General features: G+C 40.1%; 5 protein-coding genes and 1 non-coding gene across 15 annotated transcripts; 5 read left to right on the top strand and 1 right to left on the bottom strand.

The window, feature by feature from the left end:
- The first annotated feature begins 771 nt into the window (after nucleotides 1-771).
- On the top strand, nucleotides 772-4,650 carry LOC116187049. 4 transcript variants are annotated; one of them, XM_031515633.1, is made up of 8 exons: nucleotides 772-1,073; nucleotides 2,037-2,453; nucleotides 3,095-3,236; nucleotides 3,347-3,486; nucleotides 3,782-3,874; nucleotides 3,949-4,011; nucleotides 4,101-4,169; nucleotides 4,254-4,650. In XM_031515633.1, exons 2-8 carry the CDS (start codon nucleotides 2,256-2,258, stop codon nucleotides 4,335-4,337), a joined length of 789 nt encoding a protein of 262 aa, XP_031371493.1. In that variant the 5' UTR covers nucleotides 772-1,073; nucleotides 2,037-2,255; the 3' UTR covers nucleotides 4,338-4,650. The 4 variants fall into 4 exon arrangements, with proteins under 4 accessions (XP_031371493.1, XP_031371501.1, XP_031371509.1 ...); XM_031515641.1 differs by having other exon boundaries at nucleotides 781-1,073; nucleotides 3,350-3,486; XM_031515649.1 differs by lacking the exon at nucleotides 3,782-3,874 and having other exon boundaries at nucleotides 785-1,073.
- Nucleotides 4,651-5,069: 419 nt separating this feature from the next.
- On the top strand, nucleotides 5,070-7,865 carry LOC116187077 (probable E3 ubiquitin-protein ligase RHB1A). 2 transcript variants are annotated; one of them, XM_031515668.1, is made up of 5 exons: nucleotides 5,070-5,211; nucleotides 5,969-6,109; nucleotides 6,628-7,000; nucleotides 7,139-7,248; nucleotides 7,369-7,865. In XM_031515668.1, the coding sequence occupies exons 2-5, from the start codon at nucleotides 6,044-6,046 to the stop codon at nucleotides 7,393-7,395; spliced, it is 576 nt and encodes a 191-aa protein (XP_031371528.1). In that variant the 5' UTR covers nucleotides 5,070-5,211; nucleotides 5,969-6,043; the 3' UTR covers nucleotides 7,396-7,865. The 2 variants fall into 2 exon arrangements, with proteins under 2 accessions (XP_031371528.1, XP_031371537.1); XM_031515677.1 differs by lacking the exon at nucleotides 5,070-5,211 and adding an exon at nucleotides 5,236-5,882.
- A 1,194-nt stretch (nucleotides 7,866-9,059) lies between these two features.
- LOC116192051 (AT-rich interactive domain-containing protein 2) lies at nucleotides 9,060-12,054 on the top strand. 4 transcript variants are annotated; one of them, XM_031520462.1, is made up of 4 exons: nucleotides 9,060-9,228; nucleotides 9,375-10,371; nucleotides 10,548-11,157; nucleotides 11,255-11,417. In XM_031520462.1, exons 2-4 carry the CDS (start codon nucleotides 9,520-9,522, stop codon nucleotides 11,272-11,274), a joined length of 1,482 nt encoding a protein of 493 aa, XP_031376322.1. In that variant the 5' UTR covers nucleotides 9,060-9,228; nucleotides 9,375-9,519; the 3' UTR covers nucleotides 11,275-11,417. The 4 variants fall into 4 exon arrangements, with proteins under 4 accessions (XP_031376322.1, XP_031376321.1, XP_031376318.1 ...); XM_031520461.1 differs by having other exon boundaries at nucleotides 9,061-9,228; nucleotides 9,370-10,371; nucleotides 10,548-12,054; XM_031520458.1 differs by having other exon boundaries at nucleotides 9,063-9,228; nucleotides 10,548-12,054.
- A 4,171-nt stretch (nucleotides 12,055-16,225) lies between these two features.
- Nucleotides 16,226-18,853, top strand: LOC116215440 (ubiquitin-conjugating enzyme E2-23 kDa). Its single transcript, XM_031551154.1, has 6 exons — nucleotides 16,226-16,396; nucleotides 16,492-16,571; nucleotides 16,876-16,990; nucleotides 17,091-17,143; nucleotides 17,250-17,378; nucleotides 18,534-18,853. The coding sequence occupies exons 1-6, from the start codon at nucleotides 16,353-16,355 to the stop codon at nucleotides 18,662-18,664; spliced, it is 552 nt and encodes a 183-aa protein (XP_031407014.1). The 5' UTR covers nucleotides 16,226-16,352; the 3' UTR covers nucleotides 18,665-18,853.
- Nucleotides 18,854-19,072: 219 nt separating this feature from the next.
- Nucleotides 19,073-19,144, top strand: TRNAT-UGU. Its single transcript has one exon. It is a non-coding gene; the product is annotated as a tRNA-Thr (tRNA).
- Nucleotides 19,145-20,102: 958 nt separating this feature from the next.
- Nucleotides 20,103-24,649, bottom strand: LOC116215421. 3 transcript variants are annotated; one of them, XM_031551131.1, is made up of 3 exons: nucleotides 24,471-24,649; nucleotides 23,951-24,094; nucleotides 20,103-23,368 (listed from the first exon to the last, which is right to left on the bottom strand). In XM_031551131.1, the coding sequence occupies exon 3, from the start codon at nucleotides 23,311-23,313 to the stop codon at nucleotides 20,398-20,400; it is 2,916 nt and encodes a 971-aa protein (XP_031406991.1). In that variant the 5' UTR covers nucleotides 23,314-23,368; nucleotides 23,951-24,094; nucleotides 24,471-24,649; the 3' UTR covers nucleotides 20,103-20,397. The 3 variants fall into 3 exon arrangements, with proteins under 3 accessions (XP_031406991.1, XP_031406998.1, XP_031407008.1); XM_031551138.1 differs by lacking the exon at nucleotides 24,471-24,649 and adding an exon at nucleotides 24,265-24,448; XM_031551148.1 differs by lacking the exon at nucleotides 23,951-24,094.
- Between the last annotated feature and the right edge of the window lie 1,507 nt (nucleotides 24,650-26,156).

Raw genomic sequence — 26,156 nt, 5'->3', positions numbered from 1 at the left:
TACACCTGCGAAATCATACGAGTGAAAGGAGAAAAGTTATTATTGAAAAATCAGAGAAAATATTGTAGAGCTAAAATAAAGAATAAATTCCAAAGAAAAGTATAATTTCAATTTATAGGCAAGTGAATTTCGTAGTATGTACAGTCGGAAAACTAAAAAAAGAATTTTGTAAAGAATTTGATGCCTTCGCCTCCACCTTAGCACTCTGGCCAACTGACAATTCCTCCGCGTGTAATGCATTATTAAGGATTTATACTTTCATGGACATTAAGGACATATAATTACTTTATTGAAATGTAATTATTCGCATTGACCGTTAATTTCCGCGTAAAATGAAGAAGGTAGTATCTATTATTACTATATCGAAGAAGAATTCAATTTACCTTTCAAGCAAAAAATAAAATAAAATCGAAGAGGAGTTTATTAGCGTAACTTTCATATTTATTTACCAAACCTAATTAATAAGAAATAAGAAATATAAGAAACACCACAAAAGGAGAAAGAAAATTGAACTTTGTTTAAAAAGAAAGAGGAGGGGGAACCCGAGGACAACTAGCCGTTCAATCAATCAATCAATCCAAACATTGGAACGGTGAATGGGCACCGCCTATAACCGGTAATCCGGTAGGACCCGGCTAATAATGCCGTGCCAGTACGGCCAAATTGGACAGGTCGGGTCCGTTTCTAATTGGCAGTTGGACAGCAATAAGTGCGCTTCTTCTCTCTCTCTCTCTCTCTCTCTCTCTCTCTCCTCTTCTTCTTCTTCCTCCTCTGCTTTCTCTCTCTTGTTCTTCTCTCTTTCTCTCTCCTCTGTTTTGGATTATTATCCGCTCACTCACTCCCTTCCCTATCAGTTACTCTCAAAAGTCGTGCATTTTCAGAGACAACCCTCCCTCCCATTAAACCCCAAGCAACCCCATTTCTTTACTCTACTCAATATGCTCCTCCCCCGTTTCTCTCTCTCCCTCCCCCCCTCCCTCCGAGACTCGCCGGAGCTCATAGCTTCTTCCTCGCCTCTGTCTCTGTCTCTGTCTCAGTCTCCCGCATTCCGGTGACCCCGCTTTTCCGTACAGGTACCTCACGCTGATCTGCTAGCCCCGTCCACTCTCGCATTTGCCTTTTGCTAGCTTTCCCTTTTTCCTCCGTGCTCGGTGAGCTTCCTCTGTCACTGTTCTCTCGGGACGGAATAATTTCGCTCTCTCAGGGTCCCGTGATTTTGAAATTGTTCATTCTTAAGTCCACTTTTTGTTTCGTCTTGTCAGCGGTAATTCTAACTTCGTTCCTCTTTCGTGATCAAGTTTTCTCCTTTTTGACCCGGTTTCGGTTTTGTTTTGCTGGGTTAAGCTCAATTCATGGTCCAGCTATTCTCTTCATTAGCCATTGTCTCAAACATGTCAATCGCGATTTAGAGATTATTGGGCTCTTGTTAATGTATATGCAAGACCGTTTCCTCATCCTTGCCAGTGATTAATATAGAAATTGAAGGGAGAAAACGAAAAAAAAGAATGTGCAGTTCATTACTTTGTTTGTTCTGTGTGCTATTACAGTCTCAGGATCTATGCTCGGACTAGTTATAGATTGTTGTTCATTTCAGCACTCGGTTCTTGATCACTTTTCAAGATGTGTATTTGTTTTTCATTTTTTTAAAAATTTTATGATGGGGCTGTTTCCAATGGGAAATCTTTTAATAAACTGGAGATTTTTGGTGATGTCATTGTGACTTGAAGATAGAGCTCAAATGGAGCTGAATCATAGAGATGGATTCGGTTGATGCACACATTTATTATGAGCAAACTGTGCCCGTGATTTGCACATATTGGATTCCCCCTTCTTCATTCAACACATCCCTGATATATTCGTGTCAGACTCATTCATTTGTCTCTCTCTCTCTCTCTCTCTCTCTCTCCCCCCCCCCCCCCCCCCCCCCCCCCCCCCCCCCCCCTTCCCCCATTCTTTCTGTGTCTGAGTAAATGTAAACTACGGTGTGGTCGTTGGTACTTTAATGATCCATTCATTTACAATTTTTCTGTCTCCAGGACACTAAAATTTTGGAGCTCAAACTGCCTGCGGCACAAGATCTTAGGACCCATTAGGAATGGATTGCACTGCTCGAATCCAATGGCTCCTCCATTGAGCAAGCTTACCTGTTTTCCGGGTGTCGGGGTTATCAGCCTATAGTTGAAGTTAGCTTTAGAGGTAACCTGTTTGGTGGCTTCGTGTAGATTTAACATAGTCCGTTGTTCATTGAGGTGGAGATGATGTTGGAGGCGTCCGGCTTGTTACCATCTCGAGTCTTATCACCATCCCGGGAAGAGAGCGGTGATGAAGACCTCCACGTGCTTCCGAGGCACACTAAGGTCATTGTGACTGGTAACAACAGAACAAAATCTGTTCTGGTGGGCCTGCAAGGTGTTGTTAAGAAAGCTGTTGGGCTTGGTGGATGGCACTGGCTGGTACATATTCCCTTCATTTATTACCCTTCCCGATCTTTTTCTCTCGGGTCATTGATTCCGCTATGAACCAAAATCTCCCTAAAATTGGCATCCTTATTAATGTGATCCAAACTGTTTATGGGCAGCTTGTGAATTTATGGATTAGATTTTCAGTTGCCATCAAATATTTTCTTGGCCTCATAATTCAAATGTTACTCCATGTTTTTATTCCTTTTTTTCTTAACAATATAACAAATTACCCAAGTCTTTATGGGAAGAGAATTTTCACCACAGAATCACAAAATTTGAATGACAAACAATAATGTTATCCAATGAAGCTGACGTATTAATGATATTGAATCCCAACTTTGAAATGTCTAATACTGAAAAATCTTCCACTTCCTGCGATTTTTTTTTAACTTGTGAAGTTCTTTATGAATATTTGACAATTAGTAACAAGAGATTCAGCAATAGATCATTGGATTTTAGTCGGTTCTTCAGATTCTTAGATATGGATAGTATTAGGATTGTGAGGAATGTCTATTGTTTGTCGCAAAGATGGGATCGATAGTTATAGATGCCTGATTCATCATTCCCTCTTTGCCATTTCTTTCTCTCTTGTCCATTTTGATGCATGCATGAAACCCATTGTATCCTTGTAGGTTTTGAAAAATGGGATTGAAGTGAAACTGCAGAGGAATGCGTTGAGTGTGCTAGAACACCCTACTGGGAATGAAGAGGATGGGGACCACGATTTTGACTCTAGCAGCAGCTCTGAAATCGGCGGAAAGGAGCATCAATATTGTATGTGAGAAACTTATCACATATTATAGTGCGATAGTTTTTGCACAGCAATCTGTCATGTGCAAAATTTTGCTAGCTCTCTGAAGGGGTCACTTCTTTCTTTCGTCAAGCAGCTACAGACATTGACTTTCATAAAGTTCGCAAGCCAAAAGTCCGCTATACAAGGCCATGGATGACATCTTCATCTGTGGCAAAGTCGGTGAATCAGGGCAGTTATAGAGATGTCCGATCGCTTATCGCACCAAAATCGGTAAGAGACTTTAGCTCTGCTCTGAATAGCAATCAGAACTATATGCTTCTCTAAATGGATTGACTGAATAGATGATTGAGATGCATAAATCACTGTTGCTAATGAGATACTATATCATGCTCTTGAAGCGATACTCCATATGTGAGGCCTATAAAAGACCCTACTCAAACTCTTAACAGTGATTGGCTAAGGCCTAAGACCGTTGATTACCCTGATCCTTCAAAAATACCAAACAATTAAGCAGGTCATTGTACTTAGTAGGGCCAACAGATTAATATTTCTTTCATTGGCTTAGAGCAATGCTGCCACATTGAGAACTAGGAGCAAACAACAATGTCACTCCGGCACTGGTGGCTGTTGCTTACCTTTAACCTTTCAGTTTCATTGGGTTGGTGTACGAACTCATTCCTTTGTACATGTTTATTTTATAATTCGTCTGTTTAATCTTCTTTTCAATTTCAGAGCGTGAACCTTGCAAAACTGGGAACAAAAGCATTATGGAGATATTGCAAACACTACAAACTCGTAAGTCGTTTGCGAAGTTGTTAAAGCCCTTTTGCTTCACACTCACATATAGACATCGAATCATTGCCTTTTTCTCTTTGGAACTTCAGGTGACGTCAAATTCCAATGCATCGAGAGAACAAATGCTCAGCTCTGTTCGACGGCATTTTGCATCGCAGGTCAGCGGGTGATCCTCCATGTAATCTTATCTTTCTGTTCTTTTCAGATTTTGTTGAATGTTCTGTTCGACTTCTTTGCTGCAGCGACTGAACGAGAAGAAAGTGATCGTGGACTTCATCCGAGCTGCCAAGAAGCTGAAGAGGGAAAACAAAGAGAAACATGTTTAGCGAAAGTTCACCCCGAATGAACTCCTAACTTATATGGCTTGTACTATATTAGTGTGTAGTTTAGGAGTAGATAAGATTAACCTTAACATGGTAGGTTGTGTTGCTGCCTAAACTGAACCAAACTCAACTGGAGGAAGCTTTTGCCGGTCTGGCCAACCAAGTAACTCAAAACTGTTGTATCCTAACCTTTTGAATCGTACAGTTTCGACATCAGACGTGTTGTCCATGTGAATATTTAACTATCATGGCTTTGCAATATCTGGCCTTGGTTCGGTAAGATTCTTATGGTAGCAGTGTCCGTTGTCTGACCAAACTAATTTCCCGCTCTTACCAACCAACAAACCAACCAACTTAATGGTCCATATCAGATGTTGAATTGTACCTTTCTTCTCTTCAGTTATGATCATGAGGACCCACATGTTCAAGGGGAAACTCGATAACTAAGTCGACTTTATAACACATTCAACTCGAGCATCCGAAGTCCAGAGTAATCCTTGAATGGCTTGACCTCGATAGGTAAAGGAGTCGCTCCTTAGTTGAGCAGCTTATTCATCTGACTGGTTCAATTTCAACACGTCGCTATTGGACTTGAGCGAGTATGCCGCTTTCTGTACTCGCTCTCTCTCTCTATTTATTTTTTTTTTTGCTTTTTCAATTTTTTTTATTGTCTTTTCTCTTACACGCAAAAAGTCATTCCCCCGGACGAAGCAGAGCTGCACACATAAACGCGAAGCTCAGCAGAGAGAAGACACCGACGAAGCCTCCCTCCCTCTCTCTCTCTCTCTCTCTCTCCCCCCCCCCCCCCCCCCCATCGGTACCGGAGAGAGATTCTCGCATCTATGGAGGTTTCTATCCGTTTTCTCCATGTAGAGTGGTGAGTCCTGCTGCCGATCTTCGATCAAATTTTGCTGATCGCTATGAACAATTCGCCGTTGAGTTGGACTCCCAGTCCTTCCGTATAGCTGCTGCGATCATCACGGGCTTGCCTCAGCGGTTTGCTCTAGCTTCGTGGGGATGAAATGAACGAACTTTCCTTATGGGTTTATGCTCCAGCACTGCTGGTTGAATTGATGCTCATACAATGGCTTCCGTTTCTGCTTCTGCTCATTTTCTTGGCTTGCTCTGATATTCTTCTTGGCTCGTGCTTGTCATTCGTTGAGTCTGAGTTGATTGAAGGTTCCTGATTGAAAGCTGTTCGGGGTACCGGGCACGAATCTTTTGAAGCTATATTTGCTGTCTGATTCAGCTCAAGCTATGTTTTGCAGTAATCTGTGTTATTCGATGAAGAATGTTACATGGGGCTGGTTTAATTGTCGTTTGTTTTGTCTCATGATAAGTATAACAATTGTTTGGGAAGTAAAGGGAGAGGAAGAGGGAGAATTTGATTGTCTCCTTCAGCTTGTTTCTTAAGCAAAAGCACAACTAGTATGGAGATATGGGTTTCATTATAGTCTTCACTTTCTTGGACTCGTGGTGGTCCCCTTCTCTATCTACCGAAATCTAGCTCCATATATATCAATCATCATGAGTGCTTCTTCCGAGGAGGTTTTTCTGCTTCTAGCCTTTGTATGAATTAGTTCGAGTTTTGTAGTGGGTCATAATATTCGATTGTTTCCACCTATCTACTGCAGATTCACTTGTTGTACATAAGTTAGGACGATGCACTGGGCACTACTGATTTTGGTTGAGTGGCGATAAGGACGACAATGGGAGGCTGCTGTTGCTGCTCTTCCAGGTCGGGTGAATTAAATAGTCCACCGCCTTATTATTTTGTAAGTTACATTCTTTTCCATCAGATATTTCCTCCTATTTTAGCAACTAATTAGTACTTTGATAATTTTTTCTTCTTTAGCTTCAGATTCCAGCTATCCTTGTGTTTTGTTGATAAAGGTCTGTGATTGTAAATATTTGGTGGTATTTCTCAGAAATCAGGATATGGAAGAGCTATGGTTCTATTACTTGATCTGAATATGGCAGAATCATTTCAATATTTTTTGTACAGCTGTTGGTTCAATACTTTCTCTACAATTGTTGGTGTTATTTGGCAGCTTGAGTTAGAACATGCAAATGGTCATATATCAATCTTCATCGGCATTGTTCCCATTAGAAATAAGTTCTGTTGGTAGACAATAGACGCAATGTGACACCTTCTTTCATGGAAGCAAATGTGTTGGATAAAGCAATACCAAAAACATAATTGAGTTTGAAATTCTGTAATGATAAGGGTGCACTTCATTGCTTAATACTTTTTAAGTTGCATAACCTTTTTTGTGAAATTTACCCTTTCCAGTGCCCGAGAGTATCAGAAGAGCATGTTCCTTTGTCATCCCACCAGGGTTCTGCCTCTGGACTCCTATTTGACACAAATCCGGTGTCTTCAATCCCTGACACCTATAGGCCCCCTCCTTCACCTTTGCAATATGAGGTAGCTTTAGAGCATCCTCAAATTCCAGCAGTGCCACAGGAAACTGTGGACAACAATAACGGCATGGCAGTTCAAACAAATTCTGATTTTGTGAAAGACTCAAAGCAATCAGATGAGAAGGCCCAGCGCAATTCAGAGCTTGAGCCAGCCGAGGAACCTGGACTGGAGCTCTCAAAGTCTTTGAAGAGTAAATCCTTTATGGAGGAAGAGGAGGAAGTCTGTCCTACCTGTCTCGAAGGCAATGCCCTGTTTCAATTTGTTTACCTTTGTGTTAAAGCTTTTCTTATAGATTAGTTAGAATCTTACTGGCACTCTAAATATGCTACATTTACGTTGCCATGGTGATAGTTTATTCTCTTTCTCCATTTTCATGCAGAGTATGATACTGAGAACCCGAAAATCATTACCAAATGCGAGCATCATTTTCACCTTGCATGCATTCTGGAATGGATGGAAAGAAGTGATACCTGTCCTGTCTGTGATCAGGTTCGCATTGAACTAACCAGTTTTAGGAATGAGATTGTTCGGATAATTCAGTTTTAGCTTGTTATAGAAATTTCACTGATCTGCCTGTCTCCCTCTCTGTCTTTCTTGCATCTGATGCAGGAAATGATATTCAGTCCATCGAGTTAGTGCTTCTGTTGTTCCTCTGGTTAAAGTTAAGAATCACATTTTCAGAGATTGATGATTTGTCAGTTTTAGCAGCTATTCAGCTGCCTGTGCTGTTTTGTTCGTTTAACAGTTCCTACACTATGGGTTGAAGTTGAAGGACAAAGAGGAGGAATTCGGGGCCAGTTACAGCAGCATATTAAAGTACATTCTTGCCTGGATTGGTACGCTGAGCCTTAAAACTCCCAAACAATTTTATGGCTCTCTCGTAGGAACATCTGGATAGGATTGGGTTGTAAGTTGCACCGGCTTCGATTCTCTTGTTCTCTTTTCCGGCTTTTCGGGTGAGAGGTGCTTCTGTGAAGATAGAATATGTAAACCACAGGGAATTGGATTGTACGAAAATGAATCATGTGTAAGATAGAGGTCAAATTTTTACTTGGAAGCTTGATCGCCGGATGCTGAATTTGTCTCCAATTTCTCCCTTTCCATTAGCGAGGGACTCCGTACCATACTGAACTAACCATGGACTCTTGAGCATCTCACGGCCCGGTAAGCCTATGCAGATGGCATTAGTTGACGGAACATCACAGCTAGTCGATGCAATATTATCTTGTGTAATCTCGTGATAATGTGAGAGAACAACAGTCGATAACGGAGTAGTAGCATTTTGCCCACCCCACCGCCTCCTAAAATTTTCCGTATTCTTGTCGGTTCGACAAACTCGTGACTGAGAGCTCTCTGTGCAAGCTTAGAGCACCAATTTCTTCTGGCAATATATCCTCGTACGCGAAGAATGACATCAGACACGGAACATCTGACAAGGAAGAAGCCGCGAGGAATGTCATTGTAATACGGTTGCCAATCCCCGATTTGGACTGATAGCACGGTCGGGAAATATACACGTTGTTATGTTCAGTATCACAATAATTGAAACCGCCATATATATGTCGACGGACTCATTGTCATGACTTTTCATTTCATTAACATACGTTAATTGGCAAGTGTCTCTATTCCGAATTGAACCTAATCGTTAATGCCAAATAATATCTTCATTAATCTGTCTATATCTCCCTTTGGGGTAATCCAATTACATATCGGCGCTTAATTATTAAAACATAATTATTAAACCGTAATTAAGATTACCAAACTAAGAAAAAATTGTGTTTTCTTTTTTTCGTAATCATGCAAAGCGTATACTCTCATATTATATTACATTACACTGCTTTGGGCTTTGGCAGGAGAAAATAATAAAATTAAACAAATTTAGACAAATTTGGATGTTTAAAAGAAAAAAAGAAAAATCACAATTACCGATTTAGCATCCGCAGAATTGTACATTTATTTATTCAATGCTCAGATAGATGTGACTATAAAGTTCAAAAATATGGAGCAATTAAAATTACCTTTTGCCTTTTCCTTGAAAGTCCAAATTATTAAGATTTTGAACAATAATCTCAACCTACCGAGTAAAATTAAAATTCGAACCTGAATTAATGCGGTGAAATCAAACATTTTCACGTAATTTGTGCATTCATATTATCTCGTCTCAGGAGATAATACCGCGTATTGTGAGGGGCACGGGCGGCTACGATCGGTGATTTGGACTTGGGACCCTTTCTTAGCTGCACGCTAACTACTAGTTTACTCCAACCATATTGACCAAAAAAAAAAATCATTAGCAAAAATCGAAAATTTATTTTTTGTTAACCCATAAATCCCTGTCTGATTTACTGTTCTTGCGGCTGTGGGGAGTCTTAACTCAGGCAGAGTTCTTCCCATTCTGATACTTTTATAGATTTGGGGGCTCCATGGAAAAGCAAACGGAGATCCAGCCGAACCGAGATATATGACGAGGTAATCCTAATGGGTCGCCGCCTTTGTCAGTCGTAGATACTACCCTATTCCCTGTTCATCGGAAACCTCGTACTGTCGCCTGAAACCATCTTTCTTGTTCTGTGTTTTGTTGCATGTGTCATCATTTTCACCGTGAAAAAGCACAGATAAGGGAGACCCTTTTCTTGATATGCTTGTGCTGGGCGTGACGCGCGAGGTAGAAGCTGGGAGTGGAAGCATTTGTTCTTGATTGGGTATAAAGGACTGGGAATGGAAGGAAGTTTGCAGCAGCAGTAGGAGTTGGGGAGTTTCATGGCGAAATGGTCGGTTTTGAAACATGGGTCTGTTCTGGATTCCTCTGACAATGGTGGATTCTCTGACCCCGAGAACCGTCCTCTGATAAAGGACAGAGTGGATGATTCCAGGATAGAGTATATCGATAAGCTGAGATCTTTATTCTACAAGGTCCTTGTGGCATTCCTAAAGGATGTTGCTGATCGGGCTTGCGTTCATCCTGTCCTTGCAAAGACCGGAGACGGGCAGCTCGTGGATTTGTTCGAGCTTTACTGTACGGTTCGGAGGAGGGGAGGATACGGGGCTGTTTCTGAGAGTGGAGAGTGGGGTTTGGTGACAAGGGAACTCGGGTTCGATGGGAGCTATATCTCTCTGTTGAAATTGATGCACTTTAAGTATCTGAGTGAGTTCGATACATGGCTCAGAGATAGATGTAGAGATGTGCTTGTGGAAAATGAGAATTTGGAACGTGGCCTGAATGATTTCGGGTCATTGTCTCTGGAGCTTGAAATGGGGTTCAAAGTTTTGGTGTTCGATGGTGTGGAGGAAGCAAATATTCAATATCGTGCTCTGTATGCTGATAACGAATCTAAAGCGAGCCACTGGGTTGCAACAGGCCATAATATTACCGAGAGTCTTGCAACCGTAGGCATGGGATCCCCTGATATGGTATCCCGGAAGAGGAAGCAAGAATCTCTCGAAAGAATGCTTGCCTGGGTTGTTGATGTTGCAAAACATTCTGACGATCCTAGGGTCAGTCTAGTTCCCGAGCAATCAAAGCTAAGGATGCAAGCATTGCTGGCACGAGACTCGTTGTTTCAACGAAGAATTAGGCAAACCAATTTGAGGATTCAAAATACTCCTCTTCAGGTAAAACTTTGCCATTCAGTCATGATGGTTCTTTTTGGTTTAGGATTATCCAAATTGCAAAACTATCACCCGGTCCTTGTTTGGTTTGAACACCGAGTGTTCTATTTGAGAAATTTCTAGGTATATTATATGGTCTTGTTTATGAGATTGATATTGTCCCAGCATTTGATATGCAGAAGAAACTAAAGTTACAGCCTTCTAATTGTTCGGATCGTAAAGAGAGCTCAAGATGCAGTCAGAGTCTTCCTATTCTTGCAAAGTCTTGCTTGTCCTTGCCGTGCTACTCACTTCCCATCTTTCAAGCTCGATCTATTGGTCCTAAGAAACAGCTCGAAAATTGCCTCAAAACCCAGGCAGCCCACAGACTGACAGAGCCAAAGGATGATTGCACCAACACATATTGGACGAGTATCTTCTGTTGCGATGAACCAGACCCAACTCCTAAACCTACTGGTCCTCTCTTTCAAGCCAAAGTTCCGGAATGGACAGGAATCATTTTTGAGAGTGACCCTAAGTGGCTCGGAACAGAGTTGTGGCCTCCTCAGAGAGATGCGGAATCTTTAGGTAGGGGAAGGGTGAACTCGTGTTCTTGTCTTCTTCCTGGTTCAGTTGAATGCATTAGGTTTCATATTGCGGAGGAGAGGATGAGCCTGAAGCTCCAACTGGGTTATTCACTCTTTTATGATTGGAGATTCAATTGTATGGGTGAAGAAGTTTCGCTTCGGTGGACCTCTGAAGAGGAAACGAGGTTCAAGGATATAGTTAGGTTGAATTCCCCGTCCCAGGGTAAGTGCTTCTGGGACGATCTGTTCAGGTATTTCCCGAAGAAGACAAGGGAAGACTTAGTGAGCTATTACTTCAACGTGTTTCTTCTTCGGCGCAGGCGTTACCAGAATCGCGTGACCCCAGAGGAAATTGACAGCGATGATGATGCTGCGGATTTTGGATCTTTTGGGGACTATTCGGAGCGTGAGAGAGTCCAAATTCCTGATTTTCCTTCGTGCAGTTTAAATCAACAGTGCACTGACTGGGAAGCAGATGAAGATGTGGATTAAGAATCTGTATTGGTTGAATGTCTTGATGCGTGGAAATGATTCTTATTTTACGGAATTCGGTCCTTTAGACCTCTAGAAAGCTGCTACTGTGAAATCCTTGAGATCTCCAGATTTTAAAACGGTGTAAGATCATCAAGCACTCGGGAGATGACAATTTTGAAGATGAATTTGCTGCTCCTGTGGTGCCGGAAGCAACTCCACTGTTGTTCTGACGATCCACCGATAGAATCCGAGGAATGTGTAGACAAATTTTGTTAGCAGTAGCACTAAAATGCTGTAGAATTCTAGCACCCTAATGTACTGTCTCGGCTGTATGAAGACGTTGTTCTGGAAAAATTTTGCTCGCCTTCTTTCTGTAGAAAAGTGTTCGGGATCCAGTCCGAGGAATCCTGTGTATGTACCAAGTTGTACTCGAGGCAGCAAGAGGGAGTTGTATAGGGAAGGTGGAAATCGAAGCTAGAGCAAGTTGAATTCATGTAGAATTTTGTACTCATCATCTCAATGTGTGCGTTCGAGTTGCAACTTAGATTGCATATGGCGGATCCCTTTGTTCACATCCGAAGACTTGTCACTTTTCCAGTGACTCTTGTTTTTGATGGAATGGACTGGGCAATATGTTCAGATCAAAGCACTGTCTCTGCAGTCGACATATTTAACGCTATCTGAAATAGCTTCAATACGAAAAAATTGCCTTTTCCTTAATATATTCATGAGGTCGCACTTTGAAGATTCGATTAGGAAGATGAAGAGCCCGACCGAGACTCATAAGGCGATTCAAGTTGATCGGAAAATGTTGCGTTCTAAAGATTTGTCTTCCGATTGATATATTTTGTTGAATGCATTATGCTATACAAAATAATGAACGTACTACTGTGTATATTATATGGGTGATTCTACAACGATATGCTAAAAAATCTACAAGCCTTTGGATTTATAATTTTAAATTCTATTCGTTCTATTTAAAGTTCTACTTGAATCCATTTATTTCAGAAATCAAAAGAAAAAAAATAAATGAGTGTCGCATTAGTGTTAATTTACACAAGGTGGAACATTAGCAGAAATAAAGGGTGATTTTGTTGCGTGCCAATGCATGTCCATCTACATATACGAGATTTATAAGACATCGTACTACACGAAAGATGCTCTGCTGTAAATCATAATTAAACCGAGTCGACTGGATGGATAGACGGCGGGGAGTAATTCTTTGATAACAATAAATATCGCTCTTGTTGAAGATAAAATTAGACGAACTAATAAAATGGAAATATTTGTGAAAAAATCTTTTCACGAGATTTACTTCTTGTTGATCCCTTTTCTTGTAATTCAAGAAACAGATCGCCCACAATTTGGGGAAAAGAAAAGAAAAAACCGACATGAAATTTGCAGTAATTTTTGATGAGTGCTTCTAGCATGAGACACTAAATAATGTCCTATGGTGGGACACTAATTCTATCAGTTAAATATTTCAACATGAAATCTTGACCATTCATAATTTACATATTTTACCACTCAAATTGTAGTCTTTCAACTATTCATTTAGAGATTTTTGCCCACAATAATTTGTACTCGTCCCTCACTCATCCGACACATGGCCCAATCACACTGTCACACGTGTCCACAAACGAGACAAAATGTAATCAGGCAATGGGTGAAACCCGACCCTAATTAATCGAGCTAATACCTAATCGATCGTATATTTTTTGCAAATTCGATTTGTTCTTATTTATTCAATCGGTTTTCTCGGTTTTTCATTGGTTCATTTTATCGTTTTCAATTACGATCACCGCGTTCAATCATCACCTAGCAATTGATAAGAGGTTTTGGCCTTTTCGATCATCAAATTGTTTCGACAAACAACCTGTTCTCGCATTGTTTGTACCTAATTGAAAATTTTGTTCACATTAATTGAAACTTCAACTCCCTCATCAATTTCGTGATGCTTTCAATATGAAAAAGAGTCCCCTACCAGATGTCCCACCATTGCGATGGGAAACTAGTTTTGATTACGATAGCTAATTACTATTGACATGTTTTGCTTCACTTCGTCAAATCGCGCCATGGCTCAATGCTTCTCGTAGTATTCTCGGAGAGTTTGTTGGAGGCCGGACATGTTGATCTTTCTCATTTTTTTCCCGGCCTCTGATCAATTTTTCTTTTTGGCAACGATAATTTTCTTATGTTATTCCCCAATATTGACGAATATTTTCAATTTTTTCTGATAAGTTGATACTTTTCAAGGATATTTCATTCGTTAATTGAGTTAATTTTTCTTTATAAAACTGTTTTGTATTATTGGTTTGAGTTAATTGTCTTGTCTGCTATAAGTTATTTGTACTATAAATAGTCTTAGGAATATAAATTTCTTCAGGAGAAAAAACAAAAACATCAATGAAGAAGATCTCGATAAAAAACTAATAAATTCATATATTTATATATTGGCCTAAGTTAATTTTATAATTCGATTGAGCAAATCTTACTAAAGGGATAACAGCGAGTAATTGTTGAAGATTTCAAGCAATAAACAATTTTGGCCGATTGAATGTCTTGCCAAGGTCGACCTTCATATTCTATTTTTATTTATAGTCTTGGTTGTTGATGAATGCAGTAACGATGACAACCATTTGATAGAAATAAATATTTGGAATATATTTACTTTTATTTTGTTTATTTATATTGGCACAAGCTAATTGTAATATCTGTAAGAGCTCATTTGTGCTATAAATAGTTTTAAGGATATAGATTTCTTTAAGAGGAAAAATAAAAACATCAGTGAAGAGGATTCATGATGAGAAATTAATAAATTCATATATTTATTTATTGGCTCAGACCAATTCAATAATCCGCTTAAGTAAATCTAACTAAAGGAATAACGAGTAATTGCTAAAGACTTCGAGCAATACTAATTTTGGTTAATTAAATAACTTGCCAAGGGCGGCCTTCATATTCTATTCCTATTTATAGTCTCAATTATTGATGAATGTAGCAATGACGACGACCATCTAATAGAAACAAATATTTTGAACAAAACTAATTTTTATTTTGTTTCTTTATATTGGTTCAAGCTAATTGTCATGTCTGTTTGAGCTCATTTGTGCTATAAATAGTTTTAGGAATATAGATTTCTTTAAGAGGAAAAATAAAAACATCAGTGAAGAGGATTCATGATGAGAAATTAATAAATTCATATATTTATTTATTGGCTCAGACCAATTCAATAATCCGCTTAAGTAAATCTAACTAAAGGAATAACGAGTAATTGCTAAAGACTTCGAGCAATACTAATTTTGGTTAATTAAATAACTTGCCAAGGGCGGCCTTCATATTCTATTCCTATTTATAGTCTCAATTATTGATGAATGTAGCAATGACGACGACCATCTAATAGAAACAAATATTTTGAACAAAACTAATTTTTATTTTGTTTCTTTATATTGGTTCAAGCTAATTGTCATGTCTGTTTGAGCTCATTTGTGCTATAAATAGTTTTAGGAATATAAATTTCTTTAGGAGGGAACAAAAGCATCAATGAAGAGGTCCTTTATGAAAAACTAATAAGTTCGTATATTTATATATTAGCCTCGATCAATTCTGTAATCCGCTTAAGCAAAAGGATAACAACGAGTTATTATACGATTAGAAGTAAATGGCGATTAGAGGAATAGTGTTTTTTTTACCTATTTTCCCATATTTAATTTAATTTTTTAATTCCATAATTTTAGAAATAGTAATTCCCATAAAAAGTTACCTTTCATATTTTTAGAAAGTTAAATTGTATAAGTTATTTTTTTCTTGATTTTTTTTGGACATCTGAAAAGAAAAGGCTACCGTTCGTTCACTGGAAGCCCCATCAATGACATCGTTCATCATCTTTAAAATATGTTGAGTCTTATTGCAATAATCTTATTTTCCTTTCCACAATCTCATTGTCGTTTTATAAATTTGCGTTTCGCCATACTGTGTTCGTCCAACCCCAATCTTCGTCCAACTGCACAATAGAACAACTACCAATGGTCGTCTTTAGAATGTAGGAGCATGGCCGGACATAAAAGTGTTCATGAAACTTAATTATAAGTTGACTAAATTCATTCATTTGATTCACATGACTATGTATTATTTCATTCGGTTGTAATTCTCCAAATGAAATTCTAAGTCCGTCTTTCTATTCTCCAATGATGATGGATGCCATGACTGCCAATGTTGTTTTAGAAGAATAACTAAATAATTAAACTGAGTCTACGAATCAAACCGGTAAATTCGAGCCGATTTAATTATGTTAAACTGGTTTCTAGAATAACAGTTTGGTTCAAAAAAGTCGAGTCGAGTTTGTTTTGGGTAGGAACAGTTAAATGATCGGATAGTAATTGTGACATGTGTAGGCGACTACATGCGACACATCATCAATTCAACATATTTGATTGTTTCGGAATGTGACCCGATAATATTGTAACAAGATTGAAAAAATAAGGTGTTAAAGTGTAAATTTTAATACTTAAAGGATGAAAAAAGGTATATATCCCACCATAGGACATCATTTAGTATCCCATACTAGAATTTTTCATTTCTCGTTAACGCATTTTGCTTCAATCTCCAATAATTCCATTTCCATTATTATCTGAAGAGTGAACTTCGCTGGTTCTGTTCTTTGCTTATATATCCACTTGATTTATTTATATTTATATTTATATTTATTAAATTAATATAAGAATTTCCATATATATACATATACACAGAGACATATATATACGTACATATATATAAATACATATATAAATACATAGACGGTGATTGTACAATACAAGGAGCTACTAGTACCGCTTGGGCTGGTGTATGAACCGCTGTTGCTTCTCTTTCCCTTTGTCACAGACACCCTCTCCCTCACCGCTCTCATCCATTTGACGTCCATAGGAAGCATTACAGCATCGGAAGATGTCTTCTCCCAGCAAACGGCGTGAGATGGATTTGATGAAGCTGTACTACTGCTCTTGTCTTTGGCCTGTCTTGATTGCCTTTTCCTCTTCCCTTTTGGTTCATGTGGTCATGGATTTCTTTCCCTTTATGGGCCCAGGATGATGAGTGATTACAGGGTGGAGATGATCAATGATGGCATGCAGGAGTTCTATGTGGACTTCCGTGGCCCCAAAGACAGTAATTTGCCCGACCCCCATTTCTTATTTCGTGTTGTTTGTGATCTGGGCATGCCTCAATTTGAGCTTGGTGCCTTTGTCTGGGTGAATTCATTGGTGGGTTTTGCATGTTTCGTTAGTAGGTGATGGATTAAGCGGTTCTTGAATTCGGAGTTCGGACATGATTTGACTGAGCATGCAGCTGCTGTTAAATTGCAAATTTCTCTCCCAATTCGTTGACAGAGTAGAAATGAGCTCCTGTTCTAGGTGTGCTAGAGACTGGTAGGAGCTGAAGTGAATGATTCTCAGCTCGTGAACACGTGCAGGTCCTTATCAGGGCGGTGTGTGGAGGATAAGGGTCGAGTTGCCCAATGCTTATCCATACAAGTCACCTTCCATTGGCTTCGTCAACAAAATCTACCACCCCAATGTTGATGAGATGTGAGCTGAGATTCCAGGATTCTCTCATTGCACCCTCATTTAGTCTTGATATTTGGCTCCTCGAAAGGTTCACTCAGTTCATTTCCATTTCGAGTTGCAGGTCAGGTTCGGTGTGTCTGGATGTTATCAACCAAACCTGGAGCCCCATGTTTGGTATGAAGGAAACAATATAATCTCACTTACTTTAATCTTGTGGATTGTAAGGTTGTGGGGTTTGACATTGTTCTCACTCTTGTAAGCTGCGTTTTGATCTGATCAGATTTGGTGAATGTGTTTGAAGTGTTTCTTCCTCAACTCCTTCTGTATCCCAACCCTTCGGATCCACTAAATGGAGAAGCTGCTGCTCTGATGATGCGGGACAAATCTACTTATGAACAAAGAGTCAAAGGTAAAAGTCATTGCAACCACCCAAGCAATAGTTTCTCAATGCTGTTTCTATTTAGTGCTCCATTCTAAAAACTCCAGTATTGATATATGGCCATCAGAAATGTTTTGTTTCCTTATGATTTTGTCATATTTCTTTTATGTTATCACTAACTCTGACTAGTTAGAATATATGCGACGCATACGGTGGTCTTAGAACCTAAGATATTACTTCATGTGCTGAATTTAAAGTTCCAGGTTTAGCCAAAATGCTGTGTTATATACAGTTGTTGTAAGTCGTGTTTGTGAAGTGGAGCTTAAGGATACTTGTTGACGTTTTACAAGTTCTTGTTGAAAGCTCATGTTTCACTTTCCGGACTTGTATCAAGGGTAGAGAATCATATGCTTAAAGACTCTTAACTGTAATAGTTAGAGAGGGAAAGAAAACTCGATTAAAATGATGTCTGAGAAACTCACCCCTTGTCCATGGATATGGGTTGGAATGAAGGCCAATTCTAGTTTAATATGCTGTAGCAGATGCAACCATAAGGACGATTCACCAATTATGTTTAAATATGTATTTATTTTCCATCCTTCTGCTTAAATAACTACGTGCTTGGAACTTCATTCACTGCCCGAAATTAAAAAACAAGGTTGTTGTTTATGGTATACACTCTGTTCGGGTGCAAGTTTTTAGATAATGGTTCGGGGATAGGTTCCAGTTGCTTATTAATTCCGATTTGCTGAAGTTAAGATTGTACTTATAGGGTATTGAATCAAATTGAAGAGCCAATGTGTTTGGATTGAGAGATGGATAATTTTGAGGGCTAATTTTGGTGGTCTTTAAAAATTATGCTCCCTGTATGTGTTAGTATTAGCATATCTAGTGAGAATTTGAGCTAATTTTTCATGGCTGGCATAGTTTTGATGCATGGTTTATGTAGAACAGAACTATTGCTAGAATGTGCTTTACCAAATATAAATAGGGGAGACCCTCAATGGCAGCTTATTTCCCAATCACTGTTTCACTTAGGGAGTATTGAGAAAATCACGTAGGAAAATGCTCACTCGTTCTTAAAAGGTGAATACAGCTTCGTGAATGACTTTGAACCCTAGCGCGAGAGTTTGAACTTTGAAGGTTCCTTGGAGCATATCTTATATATCTTTTGGATTGATACAGAGTACTGCGAGAGATATGCAAAGCCAGAAGATATTGGGGCAGCCCCTGAAGAGGAATCAAGCGATGAGGAGCTGAGCGAGGATGACTTTGCATCGAGCGATGAAGAAGTTGTTGGGAAACCTGATCCTTAGAAGGAAAAACAAATTTAAAGAAAAAAGAACTCGATGTCTGCCCATAAAATATTTCTACATGTAAATGATTTTAAATATGGATCATCCTGGATGAATCAAAGCTATAAAAGGTTTCCGGGGGAAGATGAGTACATTATTTATCTGGGGGTTGTTGGAATATTGGATTCACTTTGGAACTCCGCAATTTCATGATAGTATATATGTGAAATGAACTGAATTCTGCTTGCGAAAACAGTCAACATGGAGATACCTCAGCAAAAACAAATTAAAAATTATAAGATTCAAGATGCAACTACGACGAGTGACAAAATGAATGGATTACAAGTGGAATGCACAGTGAGGAAGATTATTTGTGACAGAGGAGACGAGCTGTGATATTACATGGTGCGTCTGCACTTGCATAAACGGGCCCTTATAGCTCAGTGGTAGAGCGTCAGTCTTGTAAACTGAAGGTCCGTAGTTCGATCCTGCGTGAGGGCATTTTATTTTTTTATTTTTTTGGGTGGCCTAAGGATAAGATTTATTTTGAATCCTTTCCGACTAAGTTCGAACTTTTGTTTCCTATATTTTCGGAATCATCAAATATGTACTACATTCCTAGTTCAAAGCTAATGTGACTGTCGGTGTGACAGAATCCCATGCTGCCTGCCAACTGTGATGTCCTTCCCTTCGCTGTCCTCATTCATCCGCTCACACTCCCATCTCATCTTCAAATTCAATCCATGGCAGTGGCACCCAACCCAACGACAATGAAGCCTTGACTTTCTTCTCCTCTTTGTCTCTTAAAATTCAGACTGAGACTGACGCTGTCTCTGTCCCCTCCCTCCCTCTTTATTGAATTCTGAGAAGTGTGATTCACACCAATCAATCCTCCATTGCTGAGGATAGAATCTCACCGACCAACCAGTTCTCATTCACCTGCACCTTTCCCACATCTTTCCATCTTTGCCCATAATAGCTCAAAACCAACTCACTTACAAATCTGGGATTTTTTTGGTTGATTCTGTAATAATACCCGTATGGAGTTTGCCTTTGTTTCTCGGATAAATGTTCGAATTTACATAGCTCATAACGGTTCGGAGTTACCTGATTTCGAGAAAAAAATGGGAAATGTTAGTTTCATTTCTTCCATGGACCTGATCTGCTGAAGCATTATGGCATTCATTTGGTGGGTCGTGTCGTGTGGACACCACCACTCGAGACACGTTCATGGCTATGGTCCCGTAATCAATAGTGACCGATATGGGCAGGACCGTTCATGAGTTGCTCTCACATTCGGAAAATGAGATCCAGTGTTACCACGAGCTGACAACGATGCTGCTGATGCTGATTACCTTTTCACTTCTACCGGATTAACTTGGAAGAGAACGGTCAATTCTATCCCGTTTCCATTATAATGGATTTTCCCAAAGAGGAGAAAAGAGAAAGGGGAAAAATGTTTTTGGAGCTTGACAACCGATTTCGGGATCTATATAGACTCGAAAGAATCAGAACATTGATGTTACAGAGGAGATTAAGCACTATAGAACATGAGGAGATCTTGTATGAATGAACAAAATGGTATACAAAATTCCTCTGATATGACATGGGATCTATCTGAAAAGGAAAAAGAAAAGAGAATCTTGACATTTTATTAGGTATATATCCCTATACTGAAATCTAATCTCTGACCCATTTGCTTTTTCTTTTTCTTTTTCATCCCCCTTTTTCTGCTTACAGGAAGAACCAGTCATCTATGGGGAAGAACTAATCTGCGCATTTGCGAGAAGCCGTGTGATCTTGCTCAGCGTCTCTCGGGCCGAAACAGTCAACTGGTGATCCTCACCACAGATTGAGGTCCGGATATATATTGCCTTCCTGATGAGATCGTCCGCAATATCGAACTGGGCCCCACGGAGCATGAGTTTGGCCCGTGTCTCAAGGACCGTGGCCCGCAGCAGTGCAAGGTCTTGCCACAGGCAAGGGTTGAGCTGGGCCTCGGTCCTGACCGGCCTGATCCAGCAAATTGACCTGTCGAGCCACTTTTCGACGGGCGTCACAAAGGCCTGATCTGCCGCTTCGAGAGCATCAGTGCACCTGCGTAGGAGCTCCATAGCTGGTCCACACCTCGAGAATGTGATAAAGGACCGGACTGCCAGAGGCAGGGCAACCTCCTTCACGAAGTAGAGGAGGTCCGAGACCTCAAGCTCAACAATGATAGGATCTGTCCCAAATCCAAGTGTTAGGAAGCACGCTGCCCACATGTGCTCCGCATGATCATACACAGATCCACGATTTAGAACAGCTTGGACCATTGCCTCAGAAGCACCGACGGTTGCCCTTTTCCGCGCGTAAAGTTTAATGAGATCATTGAAGTAAACGAATCCTTGCTTTGTATTGCTTCTTGCGATATTAAACCTCAACAACATGGATATAGCCTCCGCCTCGGATTTTTTTGCATATGATGAGCCACACCCACACGTTAAGGAGTGGAGCAGTTTCTTCCAGCACTGGGTACTATGATGTTTCTCAGGAATCTTATGGGCTGCGATAGTTAACACTGGAATTGGAACCGGAGCTGGAGCAAACCAGCCGCTCGCCTGCACCATTCGAGTTGCAAGGCTTCTGGGCCCATCAGCATGGTCGAAGATTGAGAAACACACCTCAAAGAGTTGCAGTAGGAAAGTGTTCCGCCTCAGCGAGTTTCCTTCACGACTGTTCCATGTGATATCTCTCAGGGGCATCCTGTTGATAGTGTCCAAGAGGCGGCTTGGGTTTATTGGAAGCTCAGACAAGATGGACCCAACAATTGCAAGACCCAGAGTTAGTCGTCCAAGCTTCTCCTCAATTGTTCTCAGCGCATCAATCTCAGCTAATGAATGGTTATCCGTGAGGGCCCCCTGCATCAATTGCATTGCCTCAACACCAGAGAGGTAGGAGAGCTTCAAGGGCTCCATATTCATTACTCGGGGGAGTTGGGTCGATATAATGATGTGGGTCTCACCTCCGAAACGAGGGAGGAGTTCCATCACGAGCTTGTGGTCCCACCAGTCTTTTTCAGTCTCCAAGTTATCGATCACAATCAAGAATGGGATGTTCCTCATCAGCTCCTTCCGGACGCGCAAGACTGCAGAGTCCTCATGCTCCTCAAAGCTCCTAATCCTGCTCTTTCCGATACCATTCTCAATCCCAACATCAACTTCCAGAAATGACCATAGGTTCAGATAATTCTGCCTAACGTACCGGCTCTGTCCTCCGATCCAAAGGACCATCTTGTACCTCTGATGGTACCTGTAAGCGAACTCAAGAAGAAGCTCGGTCTTCCCAATCCCAGACTCGCCGGACACACAAGCGATCCCCTTTCCGTAGAGAATCTTTGTTGATCTTCTCCTTCTCGCGAACTTTTGAACAGTTTTTGGCTTCGGCCGGTTCTCAACATGTGATAATTCCATGCCATGCATCTCAATTTCCTTCTCCGACTCCTTCCACACAACTGCTTCTTTCCCCTTCTCTTTCCGTCTCTCATCTGATAGAACTCCTTTATTCCGCCCTATTGTTAGACTCTTCCTCCTTGGTCTTGCTCTGAGCTCAAAGTAGTCTCGTTCAGAGTCCCCACTAACATCACCAAATAGAATAAACTCGAGCTCAGAGAGTTCCTTCTTCCTCCCGATGAAGTTTTCGTTTCGGGGGAATGGGAACTCCTCCTTCTCAACCTTTTCCCTCCACTTATTCAACCTCTCCACCACGCTCCTCCTCCCCAACCTCATTGCGAGAAGAGTCACAGCCCTTAATATGCAGTCCCTCCAATTCCCTTCCCCAGCCTCGAGCTTCCACTCATCGACCCGGGAGAGGCCATTAACAGCCTCTGTCCATTCCTTCTCCAATCCTCCATAGAGAACCCACAACTCTCCCCCATGCTTCTCCCAAAGCTCTCCTTTCTTTTCGACTATGTCCCTCACGAGGCAATCCGCCGGACCTAGATCAAAGTATATTGGGACAAGGTTCTTCTTACTCGAGAAGAACCGAAGCTCCTCAATCGTGTAGGGATTCCTGAAGGACTTTCTAGTCAAAATGATGACCCCAAAGGTAGAAATGTCCATTGCCCTCTCTATGACTTCACGTTTGCGAGAGTTCCTGCAGCGGGACCGATCAGAGATGAAACAGCTCATGCCTTGAATCTCAAGCTCTGCCCGAAGCCAGTTTGCGAAGCAGAGGATGGAAGATTTTCGGCCATGGAGGCCTACAAACACATCACAGCTCCTTAGCCTGTTAGAGGAAAGAGAGACAGAGCTTGGAGTTAAAGGGCTTCTTCTATCCTGCCTCTTTAGCTTCTCCTGTCGTCCCAGGCAGATGTCCTCAACCTTTTCAGCCTCATCCAATGGACCAGCAGGTGAGACTGCTGACATGTCAGACAAGATTCCTCTGATGTTCATATCAAGGGCTTGCGGGTCTGCAAGTCCTAGGCTGGAGCTACATGACTTGGTGCTTAACGAGATGCTTCCACGTGAACCCTCCAACCGGTCAGAATTTGACATGGGGCCTGCCGGAGAACCAGGAGAGAAGAATGGCGACTGGTTTGCTGAGAAGAATGCTGATGATGACGAGGACATGTTCCTTGAAGTCGTGGTCGGGAATGACCCGAGCCTCAAAATATCTTCCCGGAAATCCATCTTCTTAATTGCACAGTTAATTTCCCGCTCTCAATGCTACTTACATCCAGTCATTCTGAAAAAGAAACAGTGAATTGGATTCAATTAATTTCATTAGGCAACAAATCTTGTCTAAACAGAAGAAAGACCAACAGAAATAAATAAGTGCGTCAATTTAAATCCGAGAATCCCGCAAATGAAAAGAAAACATAATCCATTACAATGACTGAGTGCAAATACTGTTGAATAACCCGAAACCGGAAAGATTGAATCAAATTAGCAAATAAGGTTGGCAAGTTAAGAAGACTGAGGAACCAAATGTCGGGCAGTGTAATCGGAGATTCTTTATCCTCAATGAACTGCAGGAACAGAATAACAGTAACTATGTAACTGAGCGAGCCAATGTATCACAGTATACATGCTTCCAAGTTCCAAGATCCACTGAATGAGCAAAACTCACTTCTCCAAGTAAGAAACAATCACTTCAAAGATCCAAAAATAGATCGAAAGGTTCGACTTCATAAGGGTACTGTAGATCTACTGAGCTTCCCAGGGATGAAAACCGAAGAACCAACAATCCTAATAGCTCGAATGAAGTGAAGAGGCAGTAAATAAGAAGCTTAACAGTGAATTCAGATCTGGGAATGGAACAGCTTACTTGGGTTGATTCAGAGCACTGCCCTGGACACCAAATTAATCGACTTTGGATGGTAAATTCCCGAAAATGGCGAATTTGAGGGGAACCAAATCTTGATTTGCTGTACAGACAACACACAAGGCAGGAGGAGAATATGAAGCCAACCTGCAGAAGACAGTAACCGCCAGAAATCAATAACCGGGCAGCAGAAGAAATCGTTGCCCAGAACAAAAAAACAGACACAGAAGTAGACGTCATTATGGGTGTAATCAGATGGAGAAAGAGTCTGATGATGAGAGAGCGTGCACTCAATGCGAAATCATCGAGCTTTTTACCATTTACTGATAGACTTTTTCTTTTTTTCTTTTTTTGGCAGAGGAGGAGAGAGCTGCAGGGAAGGGAGAGAAAGAGGAAGACCCCTTTTGAGATGTGAAGAAAAGGATAGATAAAAGAGTAAGATTTGGCTGGAAAAGGAATCATGGACAAACAAAACCACAGAACCTAAGCAGGCAAAGAACACCCCAGAAAAAAAAGGTCGCACCTTTACAAGAAGAGTTTTCACTTCTTCTCAGAGTCGATACGAGTCTGTACCCATCAAAGCTGTTAACTTAAACAAAAAAAAAAATTTCACTCCTTTCAGTGGACTCTTCTAAGCTAAAAAAGAAAAGAAAAGAAAAAAGACGGTCCTTTCTCTCTCCAAAAGTCACTTTCTCTCTCTCTCTCTCTTCTGTCTGAGTGTGTATATATAATTTTCTATGGGGTGGTGTCTGAGTGGAGAGAGGGGGAGAGAGAACTGTAGATTTTTCTTCTTCCCTTCCTTTTTTTTTTTTTTGGGTTCTAGTTCTTTTTTGACAAAGAGGGAAACAGAGGATTTTGGTATAGAAATAGGGGAGCAGAGGAGAGAAGGAGAGGACGAATGGGTCCCAGCCAGAATTAGGACTGATCTGAAGGGAGGGTCTGATGATGATGTTGACACTCGCTCAGCCACTCCCATACAAGGGAGACTTCACACGCGCATACACACAAGGGAAAAAAAAAAAGAAAAAAAAGAGGGGTTTTCTTTCTTATGTGTGTGGTAGAAAAAATGAACAAGGATGTATACAAATGGTTTTCTTGTGTAATTGCCCTCATGGTTGAAATTTTTATCTTGGAGAATGATTTGAAATCTATTAACGGTACCTTATGATCAAGATTAAATAGATAGGCTAAAAATACACCGTGATTTTACTAAAACAAAATCTCTAGAAACTTTCTTTTTGCCAAAAAGCCTTTTGGGCCCCTTTCTTTTTTTCTTTTTTTTTTTTAATTAGTGCTCATTACTTGTCAAAGGTGTAGTTTTCTTGGGCATTATAAAATCAGGGCTTTTGATAATAGTAGGGAAAAAGAAATCTTCGGTTCATCTTAAAAAAAAACAAAAAAAAATCTTTTAAGGCAATAGAATGCTGTGTGTTTTATTTTTGGCATTCATAGAATGGGATGGCTTTTCTTTAATTACTATTTGTTTTTTATATAATCTAAAGGAAATTATCAAACACTCTTGACATATATATATATTCCAAATATATGAGACGCACGTGGGAATAGTATAAAGAAATGAAAAACTAAATAAATGAGTAAAAAATGAATTTTGAACCTTTTTAGATTATCAGAAAAAATCATGTGCCACTTTACTCTCTTTCTCACTTTTTTTAGCCATCGATTTTTTTCGATTACAATGGAGATTCACGAACTTAATATAATGAAATACAAATTCTAATAACTAATAAACGAGTATAGATAGTCTGATCAAGTATCGAATTTTTAGTTTTTGGATGTGATATGCTTTCTTTCTTAATGGTATCCATAAATGTTCATTATGAGAAACATGCTCTTTTTTTTTTGGGTTATGTCTGTTGAGAACTTCTATATATTAGTTTGAAGAAACAATGGAAAGGATTCCATGTACTCTAAATCTGAACTTAACTTTTTTAATTTTGGTAATTTTTTTGGGTAAATCTGAACTTTAAAATTTTAAAATGCAGTTCTATATATAGTTTTAAAATTACCTTATATTGCTAGCATTGGGTAACCGATCGATACTCTGTATGACCTTAATGAATGCATATGTTCCTAGTGACAAATCAATTATTATAGATGGGATGCACATCGTTCTTATATATAGCGGTTTTGCAATTCAACAATTTAAAAATAATTAATCGAGGTATAAGTATTTAGTAAAAGCAAGTTT

This window comes from Punica granatum, chromosome 1, assembly GCF_007655135.1.
Source record: "Punica granatum isolate Tunisia-2019 chromosome 1, ASM765513v2, whole genome shotgun sequence".
Taxonomy (NCBI): domain Eukaryota; kingdom Viridiplantae; phylum Streptophyta; class Magnoliopsida; order Myrtales; family Lythraceae; genus Punica; species Punica granatum.
The sequence above is the reverse complement of the archived record's forward strand: the minus strand, read 5'-3'. Positions and strand labels throughout refer to the sequence as shown.